Source organism: Hyposmocoma kahamanoa, unplaced genomic scaffold, assembly GCF_003589595.1.
Source record: "Hyposmocoma kahamanoa isolate Upper Pololo Valley unplaced genomic scaffold, ASM358959v1 64, whole genome shotgun sequence".
Lineage (NCBI taxonomy): Eukaryota > Metazoa > Arthropoda > Insecta > Lepidoptera > Cosmopterigidae > Hyposmocoma > Hyposmocoma kahamanoa.
In genome coordinates, this window is record NW_020653852.1 from 18,752,936 (window position 1) to 18,780,203 (window position 27,268).

The 27,268-nt window shown below is 35.1% G+C and overlaps 1 protein-coding gene across 1 annotated transcript; it reads right to left on the reverse strand.

The window, feature by feature from the left end:
- Positions 1-248: 248 nt before the first annotated feature.
- Positions 249-26,624, reverse strand: LOC113230799. Its single transcript, XM_026464888.1, has 7 exons — positions 26,596-26,624; positions 12,557-12,728; positions 10,641-10,840; positions 8,929-9,108; positions 3,885-4,035; positions 1,898-3,046; positions 249-1,477 (listed from the first exon to the last, which is right to left on the reverse strand). The coding sequence occupies exons 2-7, from the start codon at positions 12,702-12,704 to the stop codon at positions 1,146-1,148; spliced, it is 2,160 nt and encodes a 719-aa protein (XP_026320673.1). The 5' UTR covers positions 12,705-12,728; positions 26,596-26,624; the 3' UTR covers positions 249-1,145.
- Between the last annotated feature and the right edge of the window lie 644 nt (positions 26,625-27,268).

Genomic DNA, 27,268 nt, shown 5'->3' on the forward strand with positions numbered 1-27,268 from the left:
ACAGAGCAGTAGCGTCCACGCGTCCAACATAACCAAAACAAAGCCTCCGCAACGCAAGCAAGCGAAAAACACAACCTGGCATTAAGGCTCAACTCATACTGGCGCAGAGTCGAAGCGTCGCGACGCGTCATGTTTTTCGCCTATAGAATATTCATCTCTATTTTCCCATTGTTAAGGTACAAATTTGTGAGTTGAGCCTAGGAGATTGTAATTAAACAATCAGTCCAATTTTAAATATAAGTATCACCATGTTATCAATTTTTTCACGCTGTCTTTTTTGACGGTTCTACAGGGGTTTTCAGTCGAATTGCATTAACTCTCAAGTTATTTAGACCGTTTATGTACTATCTGTCCTACCCAATTTATATAATTAATTCCGCATCTATACCAATCGTTACCCTGTAGCGAAGCGTCAAACTAATATTAAAAACACTAGTATTAAATTCTGGAAACAAATCATGAGCAAATGTAACAAATTTTTAAACTTGACAGGTTACCAACGAATGTTTATAACAATTTAAATTCAATTTTCAAATTATTCTGCAGCTGCGGTAGCGTTAAAAGATTTCTAATAACGTTTCTTAATCGAGGAAACGTTCCTTAAGAACACATTTCTTTGTGCGTTTTCAAACAATTATGTCGTTTAAATATGTCTTGGCAACAGTCAAAAATTCTAAATATTTGCTATGATGATTCTTCACTAACTTGTCAAGATTAAACAGATATGATTAAATGCTTTCAACAAATGGAATATTGTGTCAACAGCAATGGCGAAAGGAACTAGTGACAACAAAATTTGTGCAGCCGCATTACTTAATTTAAAAAAAATTACCCACCAAAAAGGATTAATATTAAATAAAAATTAAATGATTAGAAATACTTGGCAACCACGGGTACTTTAACTCAACAAAGACCCTCAATCTATAGATTATTTTCGTATCGAATGTACTCTTTCTATAATATCGATTCTGCAAAATCGATTTTTAACTTTCCGCTGAAAAAAAAAATAAAATCACTCTTCGTTATACTAGAATCCAATTGGCAATCTTTTCGTATTACGTGACTAATTTTCAAACGTACATAATACACTTGTAAAAATTATTGCTGGTTTTTTTCTAATCAAACTTATCACTGCATTTAGGACTTTATATGTAAGTAGGACAGTGTTCCAAGCTGGTGCCACAAGCGTCGCAGACTCTCGCGTCTCGCTGATTCACGAGAGTGCAAGCGGGACACTCTTTGCCGCCGCTGGTCAGCGGTTGGATCTCGGGACCCTTTTTCGACTTCCCACACATCTCACAGGCTTGCAGACTATGTCTGTTCAAGTATGTACAAGTGGAGCATTGCCATTTGTCAGCTCTGTTTTCTGGTTGACTAGATGTGCGGCTTATGGGACGCTCGCCGTTGATTTTGGCGTCGGGCTCGTCCAGGGACACAATTAACTGCGTTTTCGGGTCGTAGTTCTGAGGCGACGTATCTGCAAATTGTGGTATCAAATATTAATTCAATTCTTTATTGCATTTACCATAATGTTACAAGGATGACAATAGCTTAAAGCTAAGGTACTGCGTATTATGGACCCTGTAGGGCACTGCAAATTATATTTCAAGAGATGAGGATTTACAATATTTAGTATATTTATGGGCCCAGTTGGATATGACAATATTTTCTTAATTATATATAAAAGTAATTATTATAGTATATTCACATTTTGCATTTTATAATATTAGATAAGAAAGCCTGTGGCTTTGACAAGCTTCTACAATTATATTACCTATTTCTCTCGTGAGTTTGGGTGTAATTTGTAGTTGTGTCCATGGCAGCCGCGACACAGGGTTTCTCTAATGCGGGGCTATAATGCGTTATTATATTCTACAAGTTACATAAAGAAGCTTACTTGTGAGACTCCTAGACCCATGGGCTGAAGTGTGTCCATTCTCCACAAGCTTCCTCGGTTTCTCCGCTTCAGCAGCGACGAACATGGCTGGTTTCTTCACTTTCCTCACTTCTGCTGCATTTGGCACTGTTCCATTCTGCTGTTTTATCACATCTTTCCTATCTTTTATGTCCTTTTTTGTTAATAACCTCTCTTTGTCCGGAGCCACTTTATTTGACACCAAACCGTCTGATTTAGGATTGGGTACGGATTCGATCCTCTTCTTCGATTCAACTTTTTTCAACTGTTTAGCTTTTTTCAACTCCTGTTCTTGCTTTAGCCTCATTAAGTTCTCATTTACTTTAGCTGTTCGGTACGCGTCCTCGTCATACGATCGATCGAGATTCAACGCTTGTAGGCCATCCTCTAAATCTAAAGTTGTTGGTTGATATTTTGCTCTCCGTTCTTCTCTGTCTAATCTATCCAATGTCCTGGAATCCCGGTCTAGTGAGGGAGAAAATCGATTTCTGTCATTCCCTTCATCTTTACTTGATAAGTTCCTAAATACATAATCCCAACTTTCATATGTCCCCATGCCGTCTTCCTTGGCTTTACTTAAAGCTGGTTGTGTATCGGACCGTGGTATACTCGGTATTGAAGTGTCACTGAACCCAGATCTCGATGTGCTGTTCCTTCTAGAACTGTCTGCTCTCTTTTTGTGCCGTTCATCTTCTCTGTAATGTTTACCGTTTTCATATGAAGAGTCCAACTCTATGAGTTGACCTGTTGGTACGGATGGATACCTGTATTGTGGTATGGGATACCCATTAACAGGTATGTTGTTCGCATGTTTTATTGGAGCATAGACAGGTGTAGGAATCATATAAGGAGACTGTACAGGATAGTAATAAGGCACTCCATAGGGAGTCATCATGGGTACGGTGATATTTGGATTTGGCATGACATCGTTCATATGTTGATGAGGGACAGGATACATCATATGGGGTGGTATTACGTTGGGGACGACGTAGGGCATGATAGGGTTGCCCGATTCGTCTAAAGGGCTGTCTTCGCATATATGGTTGCAGGGCATCATTGAGGTGTGATATCGAGGATCAATTCTGTGAGGGTCTGATATTGAAGGTGCTATGTTGGAGTAGATTTCTGTACCTGGAAGGAGAAAATTTAAAATTAGCATTGAAATGAATCAGAAGAGAAAAAGGATACTTTAGAGGAGTGAAACACGCCACCATCTTTACAATTTTTCTTTTGTTTCGGTCTTTACAGAATTCTATGTATGTACACGATAATGAAGATACATGAAACGACATATAGAGCTAAATTTTTAAGTAAAGACAACAATTTTTATAAATGGGGTATTCTAAAATCACTTGAAAAATCTTTCAGGTAAAATATTATACATAACATGGCCAATACACAAATATGTCTGGTATTTGTTTTTTGAAATGTTTTTCATTTATATCTCACGGAATTTTTAACAGACTTCACAAATGGAGGAGGGTCTCGAATCAACTTCGAATCCGGTTCTTGAATTTCGCCCCCTTCCCCGGGTCCATTCAATTTCACCCAGTTTCCGTTAACCAATTTCAATTAAATTTGGCACATAGATGCAATTTCAATGAAAATAAAATGTCATGGTGATTTGTTCTTTATTATTTATCAAGTGACGGGACGAATGAGTCGTGCGCCTGAGCCTATACATAACAGTTGCAGAGCCACTCTTGTGTGGCTCTTGAGCTTTAAATTGCACAGATCTGAGGGGCACTGCCACTGCGCCCGTCACCCTGTGACATAAGTTGACAAGTCCCATGTGTCTGTAATTTCACCATTACCCTTCAAAACCGGAACACAGTAATGCTGACATTACTGCTTGGCGGCACAAATGGGTAAGGTGGCAATACTTCCCTGGACGAACTCTTTCACAAGGAGCTCTGCTACTTATTATAATTATGTTCTTATTATTATAATTATGTTACTGGCTACTCACTGTCGACGTATGGCAAGTCGCTATGCGGAGCGGCGAGACTGGCGGCAGCGGCGGCCGCCCCTCCCGCACGCTGCGCCCGCGCCCTTGCCACATCCGCCCACGTGATTCGCGCACCGCAGTTCCACACAGCCTCCCACACGTGCGTCATTATCTGGAGGCACACACAATATTGCTTTCAAAAGCGAACATCCGGCACATCAAAGAACAAAAAAGTAACAAGAATGGACACTCTCCTCTCCGCCCTAGTTTTAGATACCGCACCACGTTGACGGTCACTAATGATAAAGTTGGACAAGTAATTTCAAATACCTTGATTATCTTATTTAAACGTAACTGTCCGAAATATAACATTTTAAGTGCTTTTAATATTTAAAAAATATATATTGAAGAATATATTATTCTAGTTAGTGAATTAATGAAAAATCAAAATCAAAATGATCTTTATTTCACAGGTAAGCATTATAACACTTGAAATCGTCACATTGGTTAAACTCTACTGCTCATTCGTAAGGCTCTTGAGAAGAAACTCTAGGGGTTGTTTTTTGTACATAACAATAACATTTGTACGCATTCAACATTTACAATATATTTTTTTGCTTTCAAAGAGATTTAGGATCGTATTCTAGAACTCTACTCAATGCTCAAGTTAGGCTTTGAGTATGGTTTAAAGCACTCGAAATCATACTCAAGTCCCTGCCATTAGGGTCGTATTTCCAGTGCTTGTGTTTCCAGTGCAATCCTGACTTGAGCATTGAGTAGAGTTCTAGAATACGACCCCGAGACTACCTCCATGAGCTAAACGGATTACTACCACGGATTTTTGTCATCCAAGTACGCATAAAGTTGTATAATAACCTTTAGTATAAAGTTTTTGTTTCACTATAGTTTTAAACCTTTTAAATTTAAATTTTGTATAACAACTGGAATCTTGTCATAGAAGCGTATACATTGCCCCTTAACTGAATTTGTCATTTTGTGAAAACGACTATCAAGAACAGCTAGTTCATTTTTATTCCTCGTATTAATGTTTTGTCTGTCACTATTTTTCATAAAGAGATTGCTATTCCTCTTAACATAAATTACGCTATTGTGACGCTAGTGTAAGAATATTAATTTCCTTAAACTTATCTTTCAAAGATACTCTGGGGCCCAGATTGTAAATTGCCCTAACCGCACGTTTCTGCAGGACAAAGATTCTATTGATATCAGCGGCATTAAGCAAATCGATAACGATATATCGATTATTTATATGATTATATATATATTATATCGATACAAAAATCTTAGTGAACATGTATAATTATTAGGACTCTATTTATAGAATTATAGACAACTGATTCGCGTTAGAATTTTCGCTGTGTTGTCGCTCTTACCACATACCTAATAGGTACGAGAAAGTGATGGGTAACCATGCCACTTCACGCACACATTTGCGCGTGTGCAGATAGCGCTTTGCTGTTTGTAGTAGTTGTAGTAGGTAAATAACTTTCGACCGTTGTATGTAGTGTCCGGGGTGTGACTATATTGTTTATATTAACCATTGACTTACAAATAAATGGAGGCCATACAAATATTTCTCCGGGCCCGGGAATCGAACCTGGGACCTCTGCGTGGCAGTCCGGCATGATAACCGTTCGGCCACGGAGGCAGTTAAAAGTAGACTTTTCACTTGACACAATATATGTAATCAACACCACACAAAGGCACCATGACAACCAGAAAAGAAAATACAAAATGTACAAAGGAGTCTGTAACAGTCCCATTGTCACCAAGTCAGAATCTGGTGAGAGGATCCCATGGAAATCGAAAAAAGTCGATAAGCAATCTTTTGAGATCGGTTTTCTTTTTCAATGAAATAATTACAATTATTGATATATTAACCTAACCTACTGAATGGAGGACGCAACCAAAATTTATTGGGAGATCAAAATCAAAAGTTATACTAGTTATAAATGTTATCAATCGTTAAAAGAGAAGACCAGTAACATTGACTTACAAATAAATGGACGACGGGTCTAATACAAAAACCACGAAAAAAATGTCCCAAGTCAACCTATTCGAAATTTAAATTGTTATGTCATCGCAGTATCGCGCTGTCCGTAGAACAAATGAAGACTAAAGCGGAGTGTCGCGCTCTGTATACGATTTTAGCGCCTTACAAGTGCGGACAATTTTTAGCGCGGACCCGACGTCCATATAATAGTAAGTCAATGATATTAACACAAAAAATCACAAGGAAAAAATATTATATTTGTAGTGTAGTTTATATAGATAATTTAGGTAGTACCCCTTGGACAGACTTGGAGGACTTTCTTCAGAGGCGGTAGGGACCACTTTGGGCCCGGGCGGCGTCGTGGTGAATGTTCACTGATCCCACGGCGCCGACTCAACCGGCGAGAGGGAAACCCGGGGCGGTTTTAGTGGGGTAGGCCCTCCAGTCTGGAGGGAGAGTCCCCACATAACCCCTGAGTCTCCCTGGGCTCAGGGGTATCCATAAAGATTTCCCCCCCGTAAAAAAAAAAAAAAAAAAAGGGACCACTTTGGGAAACTATGATATAACTCATTGATGTTACAAAGTGTTGTACAACTCGATATTGGACAATACAATTTGAATTAATTAATTAATGATTTCGCTACACAACACCACCAACAGTTGATTTGTTTTTATGTAAGACATCTTAGTGACAGGCTGGTAAGCTGTAATACAGGTTTAATCGCCTGGTATGGACTCCACTCTCACAAGGGTTAAAAAACTTTCTTTCTTTTGAGATGATAAATCATTCTCAAACATGCTCGCAATGACTGCATTACTTTCAAAAAAAACCCACAAAATTTACCATTTATGGAACGTGCAAATCTTTGCCAGCAATATAAACATTTATTCATTTCTGCCTGCTGCACTAAACTTTTAAGTATATCTACCAAAAAAAGAGCTATGTAAACAGACTAAAAAATACTGTCAAAAAGCCAACTGCTTATTAGCATCAGGGGCCGTAATTGCAAGAATTTAATTGGAAAAAAAGGAGATAAAGTAAACGAAAGTACTTTAAAGTTCTTTTTTGATATTCCTATTTTTTACAATTTATAAATTTTAGAAGAGCGAAACTACAATAATTTATGTATATATATTTCCCTCGTTACCAGAATATATAATAGAATATACAACCAAGTTACATTACCAGCACTGGGAGAGGAAAATTTTAATTAAAAATTTTAACTCCACCTAAATTACAACAAGAAAGAAAATTTGTCATGGAAAATTTGATTTATTTTTCCAATTATATATTATCCTTCAGTCATTCTTTAGTCTTATATATTTCCTCGCATTCTTTGAAAAAAGTACTATATATACTTTGGCGGGAATGGGGATTACCAGACTCTTATAATACAAGGCCTTACCTCGGCCTTGTAACTCATACTCGTCCAGCAATCCTTTACTTCCCGGCCTCTGCAGTATTGTACTATCATACAACCAACGGCCATGACAATAACATCAGTATATATTTTTAATTCCTTTAAAGTAGTACATAAAAACAAAAACATAAAAAAGGCCAAAGATATACGCATTGACAATACTATAAACAAGGACAAATTGATAGTGCGAAAAACGAGATTGCAAATTATACTAAACAAGGTTCCCATGTAAAGATAAAATGATACAATGAACTGCCTCTGTTTATATCCGAATTGTCCGACTTAGAATTTATAAAAAAGATAAGAGCCCTTTTTCATAGAAAATTCGTTCTACAGACTTGACGATTATTTTGACAATCTCTACCAGTCAATAACTGGACCGAACAGAAAAAACATTTGAGACTGATGCTACACTTGTAACAGAGGTACTATAAACCAAAATTTTATAGTTACATGGTATATACTGGGTTATTTATAATATACTAACAACCTCGCATGGCTATATTACTAAAATCATAAACAACAACTTTTGCTACATTTTTACAAAACATAATAAATTTAAATTTAAAAGTAAACTTTCAAGTTTTTGTTATACTATCTGACACTTTTTAGATTTACTTACTTTTTGTATTTGGTAGTAAGATAGTAAGTTCAAACGTGCAAGTGTCCTCCCCGATTCCCTGATGACCCTCACTCCCGCTCCTGAGTTTTGCACATGTACAAATTTACGCAAGCGCTTTCTTTTGTTACCGCACAGAGCACCTTTTAGAGCGATCTATTCAAATATTTTTATTTTTGACCGAAAGCAAAATTTGATGAATTATCCGAAGTCGTGGAACAAAAGCTGTTGATACATATAGTGTTCTTGGTAATGGGACTCTATGGGGAAATCCGACAAAATAGAAGATACAAGGAAACTGTCTTAGGAACCATTAAGTCTTTTTTTCGTGAAAACAATTTTGGTATAGTCGATTTTTTGGTCAAGCGTGAGTTGTCCATAAAAACGAATAAAATTGGTCAAATTTTTTTTAGTGCTGATCGACTCTGTTCCATGACGAGGTCATTTCATTGTATGGGACGAAAAAAATTGGGACAGCAGAAGTAGGTCAAATTTAATTTAAAAAAATTTCATTCATGTTTCCATTTAATTAAAAAGAAAGGTGGCAGTACTTCCCTGGACGAACTCTTTTACAAGGAGCTCTACAGCTACTGGTCTCAGCTACATGAAGTTGATTATATCTGTTAGCAGCCTTACAGATGATTTCGACTCATCCGAAGTGCAAAGTGCGATGTGATTATACAGCGAGAAGAGGTTAAAACATAATCTCGTTATTCAAAAGACCTATATAAAGGTGTTTTCAGATTTTTTGAGAGAGATGTGAGAGATGTGTTTGTTGTTTCGTTTCGGAAATATAAAATCGAACAACAGTCGATCTTGACTGTGGATATCCGCAGTCAAGAACAATCAACGAAATGTACAATGTTCCGAGAATAAGCAGCATCTTGCACATAGGTCTTTGTTCTACGTATGAGTCGATTTGGTCTAAGCTTGTCTTACATGTTGCTGGAGCGCATTAAAAAGACGACTAGTCTGAATTAATTCTGCTAAAAACTTCATAACAAAATATACCTGGCACTCAGTGTGTGCGATGATAGCATCCCTGGATATCGCTGTGACCAAGTCAGGGCATATAGGCGCCAACAGCTCCAACCTCCCCGCCCCCATGGACTTGTACCCCATCGCGTGAAGAAGTGTCTCGGCGCCCACCATATTAGCTTCGATCTCGTGTTTATAATACCCGCAGTATAACTGGAAAAAAAATTAACATATCCCTTTTTAAGAGACTTTAAAAAAAAGGAGAAGATTATATACGTTGTTTATAATTGTGTTTTCAGATATCTCCGTCAAATGTGGACCGATTTTGAAAAGTCTTTTTTTGTTTCAAAAGGTACACTCTTGTGGTGGTCCCATTGTCACCAAGTCAAAATCTGATGAGGGGATCCCATGAAAATCGCAGGAAATCCTCAAATATTATAGGCACGTCCGTGTATTCACCAATTTATTCATCAATTGTGCACCGATTTTGAAAATCATTTTTTGTTTCAATGGTTATATATATTGTTGAGGTGGTCCCTGATGCAGTTTTGGGTTCGTTTCGGCTATCACAAATTGCTAATTATTTTCCACAAATAAAAGTAGACTTTTCACTTGACACAATATATGTAATCAACAAATCACCGGCACCATGACAACCAGAAAAGAAAATATAAAATGTACAAAGGAATCTGTAACAGTCCCATTGTCACCAAGAAGTCAGAATCAGATGAGGGGATCCCATGGAAATCGAAAAAAGTCGATAAGCAATCTTTTGAGATCGGTTTTCTTTTTCTTTGAAAGAATTACAATTATTGATATTAATATATAACCTAACCTACTGAATGGAGGACGTAACCAAGATTTATTGGGAGATCAAAATCAAAAGTTATACTAGTTATAAATGTTATCAATCGTTAAAAGAGAAGACCAGTAATAAAAAAAGAGGAACAAATATTATTATAATTATTAATACAAAGATCGAACACTCAGAAAATACACTCAGAAAAAATTCCTTCGATCCGGTCGGATTCGAACCGACGTCTTCTTGCATACCGTGCCAGACGCTATACCAACTAAGCCACGGAACGAACCAACGGACCTCACGAATTTTTCTATGTGCTTCCGTCGTGTCTTTGTACTTGGTCTTTCAACGACTTTTTAGTCGTAGCGCCATCTATGAGAAATCTATTACAGATTTATCACCCAGTTAGTACCTTTACAGCTACCAGTCCTGACGAGAGATGACGCTATTCACTGTATTAATTAAATTTTTATTGAATTGATATTCAATTATTTTTTGTGAAATTACTCCACTAGTTTGTTATAATTATTAATACAAAGGTCGAACACTCAGAAAAAACACTCAGAAAAAATTCCTTCGATCCGGTCGGATTCGAACCGACGTCTTCTTGCATACCGTGCCAGACGCTATACCAACTAAGCCACGGAACGAACCAACGGACCTCACGAATTTTTCTATGTGCTTGCGTCGTGTCTTTGTACTTGGTCTTTCAACGACTTTTCAAATACCAAATATTAATTTAGTATGCTTAAACATAATGATGGTGTTTACCTTGAATGCAGTTCATTTGTACTTTATCCGTAGATCAACTAATATAGACGGAACAATTAATTTATATATATCAAACATAAAAAAATGGTTTGTTTAAATTAGTGCACATTTACAAAATAGATCAATTATATCTTTCAAATATATCATAACAAAGGCATTAAATAAAACTCACCCGTATAGTCTTATATTCTTTCCTCCAGGGCTGAGAAAGTAGATTAGCAGCATATCTCGCTAACGCTGCCCATCCCAGACCAGCTCTATAAGCGCTGAATTCCGGCAACTCTCTGATGGTACGCTCGAACACTTTGCCAGTTTCCGCTAGGCCGAATTTACATTCATGGGGAACCAGAGATAGGTACTCGACTATGAGTCCTGGAAAGAAACATTGATTTGTTATAGACACTAGCGCTCGAGATCGAAATACATTGACCATATTTCAACGTTTTTACTAAAGCCAGGTTAAAAGTATCAATAATAAATTGGACGTGTAAGTTCGCAGTCTTTGTCGACCATTTTTTTGTTGCACCAGATGAAGACGCTATAGCTGACACTGCTCAATACCCGAATATAATAATATAAGCCGCTATCTAAAAGAAAATCACTTTTCTCTGCAGCAATGTTGAGTTAGACTTAACAATAATAATAGTTAGTCTATATATAATCCCACAGCTGGACACAGGCTTTCTCTTCCTCTGATAATGAGAGGGCTTGGGTACTTCCCACGCGGTCCCAATGCGGAACTTCACATACATCATTCAATTGCTTTGCAAATTTCTTTACGATATTTTCCTTCACCGAATCATTTGCTCTTTTGCATAATGCTCGTGGCAAATTTCCAATCATAAATCCAGGATATTTAGAGATGAAACCCCGGATTCGAATGGATCGGATGTCGTGAGTTCGACACGACCCTCTAGTTGGGAAGCACCATCAGGCTACCACGGCTAAGACATAATTTTAGAGCTAGGCATAATTTTAAGATTCATCAGTATTGCCACATCTTCTTGTTATCACCACATGTTCTTGTGGTCTGAACGATGGTATGTGGTTAGCTCTCTCACTGTCACAATTTTCGTGCTACCTCGGTGCTCAATTTACTTTCAAGTATAATCCGCTGCAGCAACACGTGTGGAAACTCATAAATCTCGAGAGAACTATAGTGAACTTCCTCGATTCGTCGCCTTATATGTTACCACCGACTATCACAGATTTCGGGCTATGTTGTAATAGACTTACCTTCAAGTTTCTTCCGTTGCTGCAACTTCTCTAGACTGTCATCGGTCTCTGGGTAGCTGTAGTGAGCGTCCTCGATGCGTTGTCTTATAAGTTACATCCGACTATCACAGATTTCGGGCTATTTTGGTACTAGACTTACCTTCAAATTTCTTCCGTTGCTGCAACTTCTCTGGACTGTCATCGATCTCGAGGTAGCTGTGGTGAGCGTCCTCGATGCGTTGTCTTATAAGTTACATCCGACTATCACAGATTTGGGGCTATTTTGGTACTAGACTTACCTTCAAGTTTCTTCCGTTGCTGCAACTTCTCTGGACTGTCATCGGTCTCGAGGTAGCTGTAGTAAGCGTCCTCGATGCGTCGCCTTATATGTTACATCCGACTATCACAGATTTCGGGCTATCTTGATACTAGGCTTACCTTAAAGTTTCTTTCGTTGCTGCAACTTCTCTGGACTGTCATCGGTCTCGAGGTAGCTGTAGTGAGCGTCCTCGATGCATTGTCTTATAAGTTACATCCATTGACTTACAATTAAAATATGGAGGTCGGGTCCGCGCTAAAAAGTGTCCGAACTTATAGTGCGTTAAAATCGTATCAGAGCGTCATTCACGCTCTAGTCTTCGTTTGTTCGACTACCAGCGAAGCAAGCAAAATTAGACAGTACTGCGATGACATTACAATTTAAATTCAACGTTTTAGCTTTTTCATATTCCTTGACATGTTACTACGTTTAAATAGGTTGACTTGGGACATTTTTTTCGTGGTTTTTGTATTAGACCCGTCGTCCATTTATTTGTAAGTCAATGGTCACATCCGACTATCACAGATTTCGGGCTATTTTGGCATTAGACTTACCTTCAAGTTTCTTCCGTTGCTGCAACTTCTCTGGACTGTCATCGGTCTCGAGGTAGCTGTAATGAGCATCCTCGATGCGTCGCCACAGCGCCGGCAAGCGGTCGCGCAGCGTCGCGTCGCCCATGCCCTCAGCGTGCGACATCACCATCACATAACCGCTGTTGATCTCAACCTTCCGGAGAAGACAAAATAAATGTTAAAATTAATATTTGGCTTAATTTGTAGTCTACCAGCGGATTCCAGCAACGTTTGCCATATTACAACATTAATAAACTGCTTCATTTTACTGTGAGACGTAAGAATCGATACTACCTCAGCTCGAATTGAATTTTTTCCTGTAGTAATACGGTTCATTTAAGTAAGTTTGTGTTTTTGTTCTGTCGTGAAAATATTTAGGAATCGTGTTTTCACACCGTATAGTTTGTACAGTGTACATCCTCAATTTTTATATATTTTTTCCACTTCTATGTGATTGTTTCTACACTTTCACTGTTATGCAGAATCAACCAAAGTCATTTGAGGTTGTATAGGCTCTTAACTTTACACATGTTATTATCAGACGTCGAAACCGCTAGATTGGTTTACTTCAGCTACTTTCACAGTCTAATGACATACGGCATTTTGCTTTGGGGTAATGCCGCCGATATCAATAGAATCTTTGTCCTGCAGAAACGCGCAGTTAGGGCAATTTACAATCTGGGCCCCAAAGTATCTTTGAGAGATAAGTTTAAGGAAATTAACATTCTTACACTAGCCTCACAGTACATTTATGAAAATGTAATTTATGTTAAAAGGAATAGTATATTATTTATGAAAAATAGTGACAGACATAACATTAATACGAGGAATAGAAATAAACTGCTTTTCTTGATAGTCTTCACAAAGTCAAAAAATCATTTAAGGGGCAATGTATACGCTTTTATAACAAGATTCCGGTTGATATACAAAATTTGCCTTTCACGAGGTTTAACACTATAGTGAAACAAAAACTTTATACTAAAGGCTATTATACAACTTCTGCGTACTTGGATGACAAAAATCCGTGGTAGTAACCCGTTTAGCTCATGGAGGTAGTCTCGATCTCTGATGTTTGAAAACAAAAAAAAATACTGTAAATGTTGAATGTATACAAATGTTATTTACAAAGAGCAATCCCTATAGTTTCTTGCTCATTCTTCTCAGGGGAATCTGCCTTACGAATGAGCGGTAGAGTTTAACCATTGTGACGATTTCAAGTGTAATAATGCTTACCTATGAAATAAAGATTATTTTGAATTTGAATTTGAATCATTCCAGAACTAATTTGCGTTTTTGCTGCCCACCTCTTGCACGTAGATAGATATGACATGATAAAATATGGGGTGCACCTAATTGTTATCGGCAACAACAAGGCATGCTCACAAACCTTTAACGTTTCTTCATAAAGTGCAATATTGCATACAACAGTAATTAAAACTCTGAATAAAATTTAGGTAATAAACAGTTATGACCTTAAAACACCACTAAAATATCCAAATGAAATCACAATATGAATAATCCGTATAAAATGGCAACAATGTAGCACCGACAAACTATTCGGTGTTTCGTAAAACGATTGAAAAATTCAATTACATACAAGAAGCTATAAATATTACAAGGAAAATAACTAACTGTATACGACAACTTTAGGTTTAACTGCATTGAGTTTCACTACGAAAAAGAAGCCCATTTTCATCACGCAATAGGTAAAACGTTATGCAAATATTAAAATGTTTGTTAAATGCTAAAATATGCTTACGGTAAAAAGGCTTTAGTTTCCTTTTTAGTTAAAAATGTTACGGAATGTTACAACAAAGGTATTTACATAATAATAAATGTACCAAACAATTCATACAAGATTGACCTGGTCTTCCAACTATGAAATTTCATCGCCATTAATAATAATAAGGCACACACTCATAGCCTAGGGAAACCCTGTATCACGGTTGCCATGCACACACAGGGTCGTATTCCAGAACTCTATCCAATGCTCAAGTCAGGACTTGAGTATGATTTCAAGCACTGGAAATACGACCCTAATGGCAAGGACTTGAGTATGATTTAAGCATCTAAGCACCCATATGGTTAACCATTCGCTTTTGGTTCAAAAACGCGTTTATTTTGTATTCTACTTATATATTTGAGTCCTTTTAGTCCATGTTTAATAACATTTAAGTGTAGTAATATTCTGTACTCGTTGTCCATAGTAGACTCACAGATAGAAAACCACAAATTACACACAAACTCACGAGAGAAATAGATATAGTGTTTTGCATGTTTTAAAATAAAATATATTAATTTATGTATTATAATACTCGATGTCCTAAAATAAATATTGAATTACAATACTTCAACAAGGTTATGACAGAACAACAGAGACCGTGGGTTCCCCGCGACCGCTGAGTCATAAACCGTTTTGTCTTGTTAATTAATACTGTCTCTGATTTTATTATAAAATGTATTACTATAGGAAATGAAATTATTTTTCCGGATTTCAATCGCGTATATTTGATTTTTCAAACAAACCGACGTTTCGGGTCCTTTATAGGTCCCATGGTCACGGTTGAAAAAACAAATACACGCGATTTAAATCCGGAAAAATAGTTTCATTTCCCATGTGTAACAATCGCGAATCAATATGTAAAACCTAATAATTGGAAATGTATTACCGTTTTCAAGACAAATAAATGAATTTATTATTATTATATAGGCCTTCCAAGTATTCCTCCCGCCCCGAGAATCGAACCCGAGACCTCTGCGTGGCAATCCAGGGTGGTAACCGTTCGGCCACGGAGGCAGTTAATACCATAGTTCAAGCAAAAATTTGCCGAATCGAAGGAATTTCTCTTCGAGTTGATTAATGTTTGTATCAATAACACCAACTATAGTATGAATCATAATTTGTTATCCAAAATGTAAACACAGGGGATAACTGAGCGTTAATAAAAGTTGACAAACTTTTCAAAGTGTAATCTGATAATACTTGGAACGATTCATATTTTGCAATATGTTTTTACTTAATTTCGTTCAATACAATAATTATAATAAAAGACTATGTTTAAGGTCGTAAATAATTTTATGACTGGTAACACAATCCGGATCAAAAATATTTTTCGTGCCGCCTTTTTTTTGTGACATAGATGTCATTCGTACTTCGTTTCGCGAACTCGAATGTTTGTTGTCTCCGTAGCGCGTTTGTTAAATTATTGTGTGCTGTTGTTAAAGTTTTTGTTCCTTGTTAATATTTTGTAATAGATAAATAAATTTGTAGAAAATTAAAAACGTCCTTCTTTTCAAATTTCGTTAAAAATAGACGGATTCGCACGCCTGCATTCAGACTTTGACAATGACTTTGTTTGTTTACATTTTAGCATCTAATTACGATTCATATGAGTATGAGTATTCTCACAAAAAAAAAATATGGCATGGTAGTAAAAAACATAATGATATTCAATATAAAAAATATTAAAACACATTTATTTGTTAACATGTGGTTAACTTCGGACTGAACCTCAGCTCTGGTCGATAATAGGCTGTCACTGCGCTCCATATAACGACCGCACCATAGTATCAAAATTATGACAAACAACAATCTGTAATTTGAGCCTGCAGAAATATTCAATGTAAGAGCGCGTTCCCATTATGTCGTGACGACAGATAGTCGTGGAGTTCAAAGTGTCGTAGCTTGTATATTTAAATGAAGGTGTTCACATATAGTAACACACGATTAACATCGTTCACAATTTTTTTGACGTTACGACTACAGACTCGTGATAATGGGAAGAGCTACAGTCGTCTGACGATAAGTAAAACGTCACGATAAAAACGTGACGACAGATAATCGTAGCTACAAACGATTCTGTCGTGCAAACGACAAGGCGGCTGCCGTGAACGGATAAATTGTCGTCACGATCTAGTGACAACAGCTAGACACGACAGTCGTTCAATGATAAATTAACGTCCACGACACAGTCAAAATCAAAAAAAAATCAAAATAATCTTTATTTCATAGGTAAGCATTATTACACTTGAAATCGTCACGTACGTATTCAACATTTACAATATATTTTTTGTTTTGCTTGCAAACATCAGAGATCGAGTCCTACGTCCTACGATAAACAAAACGTTGCGACATAATGGGAACGTGTCATAAACGCTTGTACACATGAGTAACCACGACAATATAATGTAATATTATTGTTATTGCAATGCAATCAAAGTACAACTGATAACAGACACAGTGTGAAGTGTGTCCCTATAAATATGAACAAATAAACAATAACTTGAATCATTTGGAGTTGTTAGGTTTTGACGATTGTTACACATAGGTAATTGAACTATATTTTGGGAACTAAATTCCGCATGTTTGTTTTTTAAACAAACCAAGATTTCGGGCCCTATACAGGTCGCATAGTCACAGCTCACTGAGATGATAAAGTCATCAACCAGTTATATGTCTAATATTAATGCAAATTTTTCACCACAGTTACAAAAATTATGAATTAAAATACCTAATGTTTCAAAGACGATTCTAATTTACGCTACATATGTTTTAATTTATTTTAATTTTACAATTTTTATTAAATTAAATTTATTAATTGAAATGAAATTAGTAATAATTTTTTTACTAATTTTAATCACTTTCAATGTTTGTCTAATAAAAATAATAATACAGACAAAATATATTTTTAACCAACTTCAAAAAAGGAGGAGGTTCTCAATTCGACTGCATGTTCTTTTTTTTGTATGTATGTTACGCGATAACTCCGGTATTTGTGAACCGATTTTCACGATTCTTTTTTTATTGGAAAGGGGTACTTCCATAGTAGTCCCAATTCATTTTGAAAATCATCCATCTCTAAGGTTGGCTGTTCACGCATGAAGATTCATTTTTATAAATAGCGCCTAAACTTTAATTTAGGAGCAATTATTTTAATGGTTGATTTTGCTATTTCTCCAATTCAAGGCGTTTTTCTCTCAATATACTTTTTATTACCTCCAGTGTCAAGTCCTGTATAGTGACGAACTAGGGGATATTTCAATAAAACTTAGCAAATAGACGTACTTCCACGTACTTTTGAGGTCGGTTTTTTTAGTACTCTGTACTGAGATTATTATTGATATTAAGTACGAGTAGTTTATTTATGTCAAATATATATAAGATAGACACTTCTATTGTATTTTGATGACTTCGAAGAAAAAAATTGTAAAATTATAGTGAGTTGTGCAATTTTTGTGTTATTTATGAAGTTATTATTGTAATTATAAAAACAACGTAAAAAAGGCACAGTTCCGTATATTACTAAATAAAATCATTTGATATTACTGCCAACCCTGGTCATTGGAGGCTTTTGAGGATGGAATTCAGAAAACACGATTTAAAAATGAAAAAAAAAACTGAATAAATTTTATTGCGAATAATGGGATTAGTTTTATTTATACATAAAAATTACTCACTTATTTATAAACGACAATATAAATTTATTGGTTCTATTGAGTAATTTTTCAAATCGTGTTTTCAGAATTCCGTCATTTTTGAGTATTTAGTTTCCATGTGCAATATTTTGTTCACTGATTTCAAACAGTGGTTTTTGCCTTTTATTATTCATTACAGAGTCATGAAAATCAACAATAAAATCCCTAAAGGCTTGGCGAGTTTTAAACCATTGAAACGTGACATGTTATACAATGCACTATTGTAACCAAACTTCCTATGTCATTGTCAAGCTTGATTATTGGGATTTTGTAAACTATTAATTGTACATCAACTTGAACTAAAAAGGGCCTCAGTTCGATATCTCCCACGTAAGTTGTTGTTAGTCAAAATACTAATAGTACATTATTGCAGAGGCCGGGAAGTAAGGGATTGCCAGCGAGACCTTGTATTAATACGAGTCAAGCAATCCCCGTTCCCGCCGAGGCATGTATAGAATTTTTCTCTAACAATGTGAGGAAATAATAAAACACTAAAGAGATGAAGATGTATAACAGAAAAAGTAAAAAAAATATGAATTAGCATATAAATTTATATAATACAATTACTAATAGAAAATATTATTGTTTTTCCTGGCCCATTAATAGCAGTCTGCTGTACTTCTGATGATATGTTTGACTGTGTATCTATTACTGTATTTTCGTTATCGCTCTTCTCATTAGCACTTATTTTCGCGACCAAAATACAAAAAAGATGTAAAAGCAAAAGAATACCAAAACACTTTACTTTAAATGTTACCGCCACTGTCTTTTTTTTTTTTAAGTAAGCGGTACAGTTGGTATTTTTAATTCTCGCAATTATGAATCTGGGCAGTTGGCTGTATGAGTTTTTTTTTTGCCTGTTTACGTAGTTCATTATTATTAGGTAGATTTAAAAGTTTAGAGTAGAGGACAGTAATGGATTTTCATACTCACTTTGCAGGCCTTGGCTAGGAAGAAGTCGCACGGTCCTTATATGACAAACTTTCCGTGTTCGTTTTTGAAAGTAATGCAAACATTTCCGAGTATGTTTGAGAAAATAATCTTTTTTTAATAATAATATATATTGTATGGTTCCATGTTAGAAATTATACATAACACTCAATGATTTTTTTTACTTTTAACGATTGAAATGATTTTTTTTAGAAACTATAATATGGTTAAAAAGAAAAAATGGTATTTTAGACTTACAACAACTTCCTTGGGAAGTATCGGTATTTGATGTTAGAGCGTATATTACGATACGCATTATGTCAGAGAATACTGTCTGTGCTCTCCTTGACATGAGGTTCTACACACATTTTTGTTGTTATAAAACACGCTTGGCCAAAATCTCACTGACATTAAGCGAGGATGATGGTAGTCTATAAACGCCTAAAAAGAAAATGAAGGGTCCTATACCATAAGTATGTTTCAGTATTTTGTACCCTTGGTATAATAAAAACACATATGATCATTCGTCAAAATAAGAAAAGCAGCATGTAGGGCTGAGGCTTCATCCTTTTCATTAGTACTAGATTCCGCATTTCTCAAACCGTTAACTTTTTATATAAATGTGCTTATGAATAAATGTCTTATTATTAAAAAAAATGTAATTTTATCACATGAAAGCCATACAAAAAAATACGAACTACATGAAACAAATTACATATTATATATTACAAAAAACCATCGACTAATTTCGTTCGTAGAAGCTTTAAAGCTCTCTTCTGAAAAGTTGTAATTTGGGAGATGTAGCATTATTACACCAAGTGCGCGATTTAGCAAAAATATTATTATTCGCATAATTTGTTCCACATATTGCATGATGATAATGATTGCAATAACTTTTTTATTTTAAAAATCGAGCTCAGAGTGCTTATTGCCTTTTTTATTGGAATTACATCTAGTTTGCCACCCTTAGAGGTGGAATATTGTTTTCAAATTTAAATGGGACCAATACTAAGGTACCCTCTGTCCAACAAAAAAAGAATCATCAAAATCGGTTCACAAAAAATACAATCCTAATCAACATCCTCCTTTTTTCATGTCGGTTAAAAATGCGCTTCTTTTTCGAAGTTAAAATTAATGCTGTTAAACCAAAATGTTAATTTATACAGTTATTTATTGCCCCTGTATTATTCACAGACTTTTGCATGAAATGGAATTTTTAATCGATTTGCAAAAACACTGATTCTTTTTTTATATATAAATAATAGACGCGTGAGTCGTAGATCGCGCCATACAGCGCCTTGAACAGCCCCCAATTGAAGTTTTCGGGAGACATGGGTGCCAGCAGTGTATTCCTTTTGCCGTATGCGTCAAGAAGCAGGTAGCAAAGCGTATCGTATGAAATCAAGGACATAAGAATGAAGTAGTCTCTATAATACCACAAAATACAAAACAAAATAATTTTACATAATTGTGTGAATCATTAAATTAATCGAGTTATTTCCATTAAATATCTTATCAGAAATGGATCTTATCATAGAATGTTTGATATAAATATAATATAGCCTTTACAATTTCCTATCGTATTATTGTTATCACTTTTCCAATGATAACAGGTCTGCAGAGAGTTAATGAACCTACTAAATAGAATTATATGAAATTTATATACACTGTAATTTCAAGTTAACTAAAGTAATGACAACAGTTACAGTCTTTGAAAGTAAAATATACAAGGTTACTACAGTTGCCTAATCTTGAAATAAACATCGAAAATCAAACTACTTTTAGTTAACAAACATTAATAATTTAACTGCAGATGCATTGTTGTAACTATAGTTCAAAATATGTCTAATAAATACCATGACAGTAAGCTGTGATCCTAAAGACTTCTAAAGGGCCCGAAATGGTTTGTTTATTTATATATTTATAAAGGTACACCAACAGCATAAATATATGTAGCTTTGTTCAAAAATGTTTTATGGTAAGAGGAATTGTTCTTATACATATGCCTATTACTGGTACACACAACTTTGTAGAAATTAATTAGAACACAACTAAGTGTGTGTATGTGTTAATTGAAAAAGGAAAATATTGTTATAAAATACCTAATTATAATTATAAACAAAACAAAAGATCGTTCCTTTTTTTTAAACAAAACAAAAATAAATATTAAAAACTTAAAACACTTACAGATTTAACGAACATAGGATTACAAATTATGACGTGGCTTCAAAGTATTGTCAGCCGTTTTGTTTTAAACATTTTTAGGGTATCGTTGGAGATATCCAGCTCTGGTTGTTTTACAGATAAACGGTTGTAATGGGAAGACATTCTGGAGAGTGGATGATGGAAACCTAAATTAGTTCGACATGGGGAATATTACAAAGTTTAGTTAAGCGAGATCTGGGGTATTTGTATGGTACTGAGAGCTTTACGTTTTCAAGTATTGCAGAACTTGATATCTCACCATTTACTAATTTATGTAAAAAAGACAAGTCAGCTATAATTCGTCGATTTCGTCATGTGGATATTTTAAAAAATTTCATTCTTTGGTCATAAGGACGTTTATGTGATGTGTTGGGTGAAATAAAAGCTATATGCCTTGTAAAGGCGCGCTCAATGTTTTCTATACGCTGAGACGGGTCGGTGTACATTGGATTTCATACTATGGAGGCATATTCAAGGCGAGAGCGAACTAGACTATTGTAGAGTATAATTTTTGTATTGAGTTCATTGAAATTACGCATGTTTCGTCTAATAAAACCATTGACTTACAAATAAATGGACGACGGGTCTAATACAAAAAACCACGAAAAAAATGTCCCAAGTCAACCTATTCGAAATTTAAATTGTAATGTCATCGCAGTATCGCGCTGTCAGTAGAACAAATGAAGACTAAAGCGGAGTGTAGCGCTCTGTATACGATTTTAGCGCCTTACAAGTGCGGACACTTTTTAGCGCGGACCCGACGTCCATATAATTGTAAGTCAATGAATAAAACCCAACATTCGCACTGCCTTATGAATAATTTTATCAATGTGCACTAAATTTTAGTTTGCTGTCTATAATGACTCCTAAGTCACGGACTCATTGACCTTAGTTAATAGTTCACCATTCAACTGATATGCAGATGCAACAGGTTTTAATCTTCTTGTGAACGAAATGTGTTAACATTTACTAGGATTGAGGACCATACCATAGGATAAACACCATTGTGTTATTTTATTTAGGTCATTTTGGAGAATTATTACGTCGGTGTGAGGATATATCATTAATAAAAATTAGAAATAGACACAACAACGATTTGGGGTCTGTTATTAAGGTAAGATTTAAACCAGTTTAATAAAACATTCTCAATGCCATACGCTTTTAGTTTCAAAAGTAAGATGAGATGATTTACTTTGTCAAATGCATTAGACATATCAGTATAAACGACATCAATTTGCGATCCCTTATCAAGTTCAGTAGCTATTTCGGAGACAAAGGAAGCCAAATTAATTACAGATAATTATAGACCGACCTCGTCTAAAACCACGCTGAAAATCGGATAATGAGGAACTCATGTGATTGTATATCATAGGGTAGAGAAGCTTCTCGAACAACTTCCCAAAACAGGGTGAAATAGATGTAGGTCTATAATTTATTCATCGCCTTTTTTAAAAACGGGTACAATTCTCGCTCTCTTCCACTCCTCTGGATATTGACCTGTCTTTAAAGAAAAATTGAAAATAATATAAAAAGGCAAAGTAAGGGCATTACTGCAGCGTTTGATAAAGGGTGGTGGTATGTTATCGGGCCCGGCTCCCTTTTGAGTGTCAATTATTTTAATATATTTCAAAACTTTGCGATTCACATAGTACAGCTGCATTAATCGTGTTAAAGTATAGGTTTTGTATGTTTTCAATTGAATTTCGATAAATTACTTCAGTTTGTTTTTCATTTGTTTTTCAAAAAACAAATGAAGCTATCAGCGTTAAAGTGGTGTAACCCACAATTTTTTTCTACAGGCCTCTACGCGGTGCGGGAGGAGTGCAAGTTTTTTTTTAAAAAAAAAAAAAAGGAGTGCAAGTTTACGTAACTGTTATGTAGCGCTGCACAAGGGATAATTTCAACAAGATTTTTCTGACAATATTCAATAGCAAGTCCATTGAAAAAAGTGCCTAACAAATTAGTTAATTGTTGGTATTAATAGACAAGCCATCTGGCACTTTTTTCACAATATATGCTAATTTAAGTCATCAGAGCTTTAATCATCATTCTGATGGAATTCCTGTCCAATGTTAATCCGGGCGTTCAGGAGGTGTTCAAGACTTGGTTTCGGTGGGATATGCTAATAGTAAGAAAGTGTAGCATTCTCACAATTTAATATATATAATACGTCCTAAGTGGCCGGTAATTCATATATTTTTAACAAACTTTTGAATATCTGTAATGACACGCAGTATAGGTGTCTGGATTTCGAGTTGCGGACACCAGTCTGTCACACCATACCATGCATCATATCTAATGACTCACCAGATTCTAGTGCTGTATTTTAAAGCTACCTCCTCATACACATTTAATAGGACAAACTACTGTAAAAACGGCTTCTTTGGATTTTTATATACATTAAAAACGTAACTAATATCCAATATTTACGGTTTATTTTTACATAATGTTAAAAGGTAAATAACAGAAGTATTTTCTTAGTTATTTTTGCATACAGCAGTACACTGTAATGTTCCAGATATCAGTTTACAATATAATAAATTTTGTACTTTGAGTGTCTGACAAAAAGTTCATATTTACATGAGGAATTTTGACAATTTGAATAGCTTAGCAAACACCATAATTAATAATAATAATAATACTTCATTTATTTGTGGAAACACGGGTTATATAGAAGCTGACATGTGCAAAATACGCATAATTTCACAGTGTCCGGCCAAACAGTTGGCATATAAATATTGAATACATTCACTCACATGCACTTCGACAGACTAAACCAGGTGTAACATGTTGCGTTTTTCAATAATGTTACATGAGCGTGCACACATGGATTTAATAAGTCGGTCAGAATTCAAACGCGATGATAGTTACATGGGTCGATTTTAATGGTAATTAGATGTCAAAGTAATATTGTGACATGAATAAAGTCAATAAAGTCCAATGTCAAAAATTAGACAATGAATTTAGGGATTTATCATTTAAAAATTCAGACACTGTATGGTATATTTTATTAGTCAGTAACTTGTTTAATTGTTTTTTAAATAGCATAAGGTTTTTCTTAGACCTTAGTGGTTCCGGTAAACTGTTGTAAATTTTTGCCATTACAAAAATACTTTTCTGCATGAAGGTAGTTTTACAGGCTATCAAATGAAGTTGGTCACATCGTCTTGGCTTCAGAGCTCGTGTGAACAAGTGTGAGTGCATTTAGACATACACGGCAGTTTCGTAGATATAAAGTGAAGGAACAGTCAGTAGTCGAAGATCTTTAAAATATGGTTTGCAGCTATCTGTTCTCTTCAATCGACAAATTGCTCTGACACATCTTTTTTGCGCCTTAAGAACTGAGTTCACATTAGTTGCGTAGCCCCAAAATATTATACCGTATCTTAATATGGACACAACATAACTGAGTCTCTATCTACAACTTTGCTAAGCATATATAATGTATATGCATAAGTGTTGAGTTTAGTGCAAATACTCTCTAATTGTGCTTTCCAGTTAATTTTGTCATCCATCTGTATGCCTAGGAACTTTGTTATATTTGTGCCTCCGATGTGTGTACCTTTGTACTCTACGTTTATCTTACTAGGTATTTTTCTCAACTTAAAATTCATGATATTTGTTATTTCTAAATTGATTTTGAAATTATTACTTTCAAGCCATTCTATTAATGAATTTAAACTTGTATTTACTTCATTTTCTTTAATATATGTCATTGTACAATCGTCCGCAAAGCGCACCATTGAGTGATGGGATGCTTTAAGCATGTCATTAATATATATTATGAAGAGCAATGATCCCAAAATACTATTTTGTGGTACTCCATTTAGTTTGTTTAGTTCTTGTTTTATTGCAATTAATGTTTTATATCACCTACCATCCATCACCATGACTGCTTGGTTCTTTTGAAATTCTCATGTTGACAATTGATAATATGTGTTAGATGTAAACAATATCTCATTGTTATAGAAATATTACTTATAGTTTTCATTCTCTAATAATGTTCATTTATTATAAAGAACACACAGGGACATGACCTTGGTTCGAAATTAAATATTTAGGTGCACCACACATATAAAACCAAAAAACATATACAGTAGGGTCACTATAAATTCAATGACAATTTTTTTAATTTCTCTGACACTATTCAAAGTATGACCATCTGCACACATTTAAGTACACAATTTACTGAACATTATATTAAAGTGTACATTTCCATAAATATCCATCACTTTTGTAAATGCTTTCTGAATTTAACAAGGGCAATTCGGGGGACTGGCGATTGTTAACAAAATTGCTTGAATTTTAAGAAAGCAATTTCTTGAATGTGGCAGTTAATAATTCTTACAAATTTCAGTAAAATATTTCACAGAATTGGCAGTCATGAACATATTAATTGAAATGCATAAAGAATGTTTCACGAAATGTTTTGTTATTTCCACACTGCCTTCTCTTTATATAGTCGCCTTAGTGTGGAGAACCTTGCATATTTATATTTACAAAGTTTGTGTTTACTGATTTTTGTTGGAGCAAAACTTACAAAAGCCTCTCGCTTAAAATAGTAACTACAACCATTGTTGTGTTCACAAATTTTTTTTTATACGTCCTGAAAAATTACATAAAAATCACATCCAAAGTATTTACTCTACAACAATGATATATTGTCTGGCACACTATAAGTTATATACATCCACCATTTTTCACTAAGTTGTCTCTAATATTAAAATTTGTTTGGTCGCCTCTCGGGCACAAAAATGAGTAATGGGTATTTGCGTGCGGTGGAGCAGGTGCTGCATCCTTGAAAAAGTGCGAAAGTGACAAATACATATTATCATTTCAGATTTCGATTTTATCAGACACACACTATTTGTGTCGAAAAATTTATGTAAATATATTATGTTATTCTTTTTTTTGTTGGTGTTGTAGATTAATATGTGCAAATACGAAAATGTATTAGTCTTTTAACTACATACCTAGGCGATTCGAAGGCAATTGGGATTTTAAAAAGTAGCAAAATGTAAACTACGAGGTATTGAAGCAAAACTTAAAGAATTGTACATTGTTAATTTAAAGAGAGAGTACAAATTAGTTACGGAGCCCCAACAACAATCAAAGTGGCAAAAACCGCCGCAGTATGTAGCGAGGTGTAGCAAAAAATATGATAATGTGTATACCCACGCAAATGATATATGTATAGCCCTTCCACACAATAAACTGTAATATAAGGCTCACGCCAGCTAAGGAAGCTCAAAAACAAGGCCTAGTCGTATTAACCAGGAACAAAATTCTTTTCCTGGACGTCAAAATTGTATCATTGCACCGAAACTAGAGCGGACAAAAATAGTACTACCCAAAATAACAAGAGATTCCCATCGCGTAAAAACAACACAATAAAAACAATATTTACTCACCTCGCCTGGTCATAGCTCCTTCGGACCGTTTGTAAAATCCAATACGACGATTTTATCAATGAAATAAAAAATGGTCTAACAAAAAATCACCAATTTTGTTTTGACGTTTGTCGACGCATTGACGTTTGCTGCCAAATGCAATGCAGTGAGCACCACAGATTTGAAAACTTTTATGTACTTGGATTCTTGGATTGCAGGCACCATAAAAAAGTCTATGGCACTGGCAAAATGTCATTATAGTTATTTATAATACAGATCAAAATAATTATTTTTGATTCAAGTGCGGAAAGTTAGTCATTATTCACGAGTCTCGAGGCTTCTTGGCCCGAGCCGGGAGGCGGAGTTCAAGACTCGAGACAAGTGAAAATGAGAAACCCGCACGTGTATTAAACTACGTTTTTTAATACATTTGCGAAAAAACTACATTTAAAGTAAAATGAAACAGTATTTCAATAAAAGCTTATTTTATTTCTTTGTTTCACAGTGGCAACTGTTGCCAGTATTCAACCACATTAAAATTACTATTCTAGTGGCGCGGCGCGCAGCGGTCTCGCGTAATACTCACATCCGGCAGTGTTGGGCCAAATTTAATTGTTCTGACAATTGAAGATTAATAATTAATTAATTGTCAATTGCGAAACAACAATTAACGCAATTAATTAATTAACAATTA

What these genes read in the sequence shown, in the direction of transcription:
- LOC113230799 (XM_026464888.1), bottom strand. Translation starts at nt 12,704, where the DNA reads ATGGTGATGTCGCACGCTGAGGGCATGGGCGACGCGACGCTGCGCGAC. An exon ending in AAGAATATAAGACTATACGG is followed by an intron (nt 9,109 to 10,640) that starts GTGAGTTTTATT and finishes TTTTTTTTCCAG; the next exon opens with TTATACTGCGGGTATTATAA. An exon ending in CGACTTGCCATACGTCGACA is followed by an intron (nt 3,047 to 3,884) that starts GTGAGTAGCCAG and finishes TTCTCCTTCCAG; the next exon opens with GTACAGAAATCTACTCCAAC.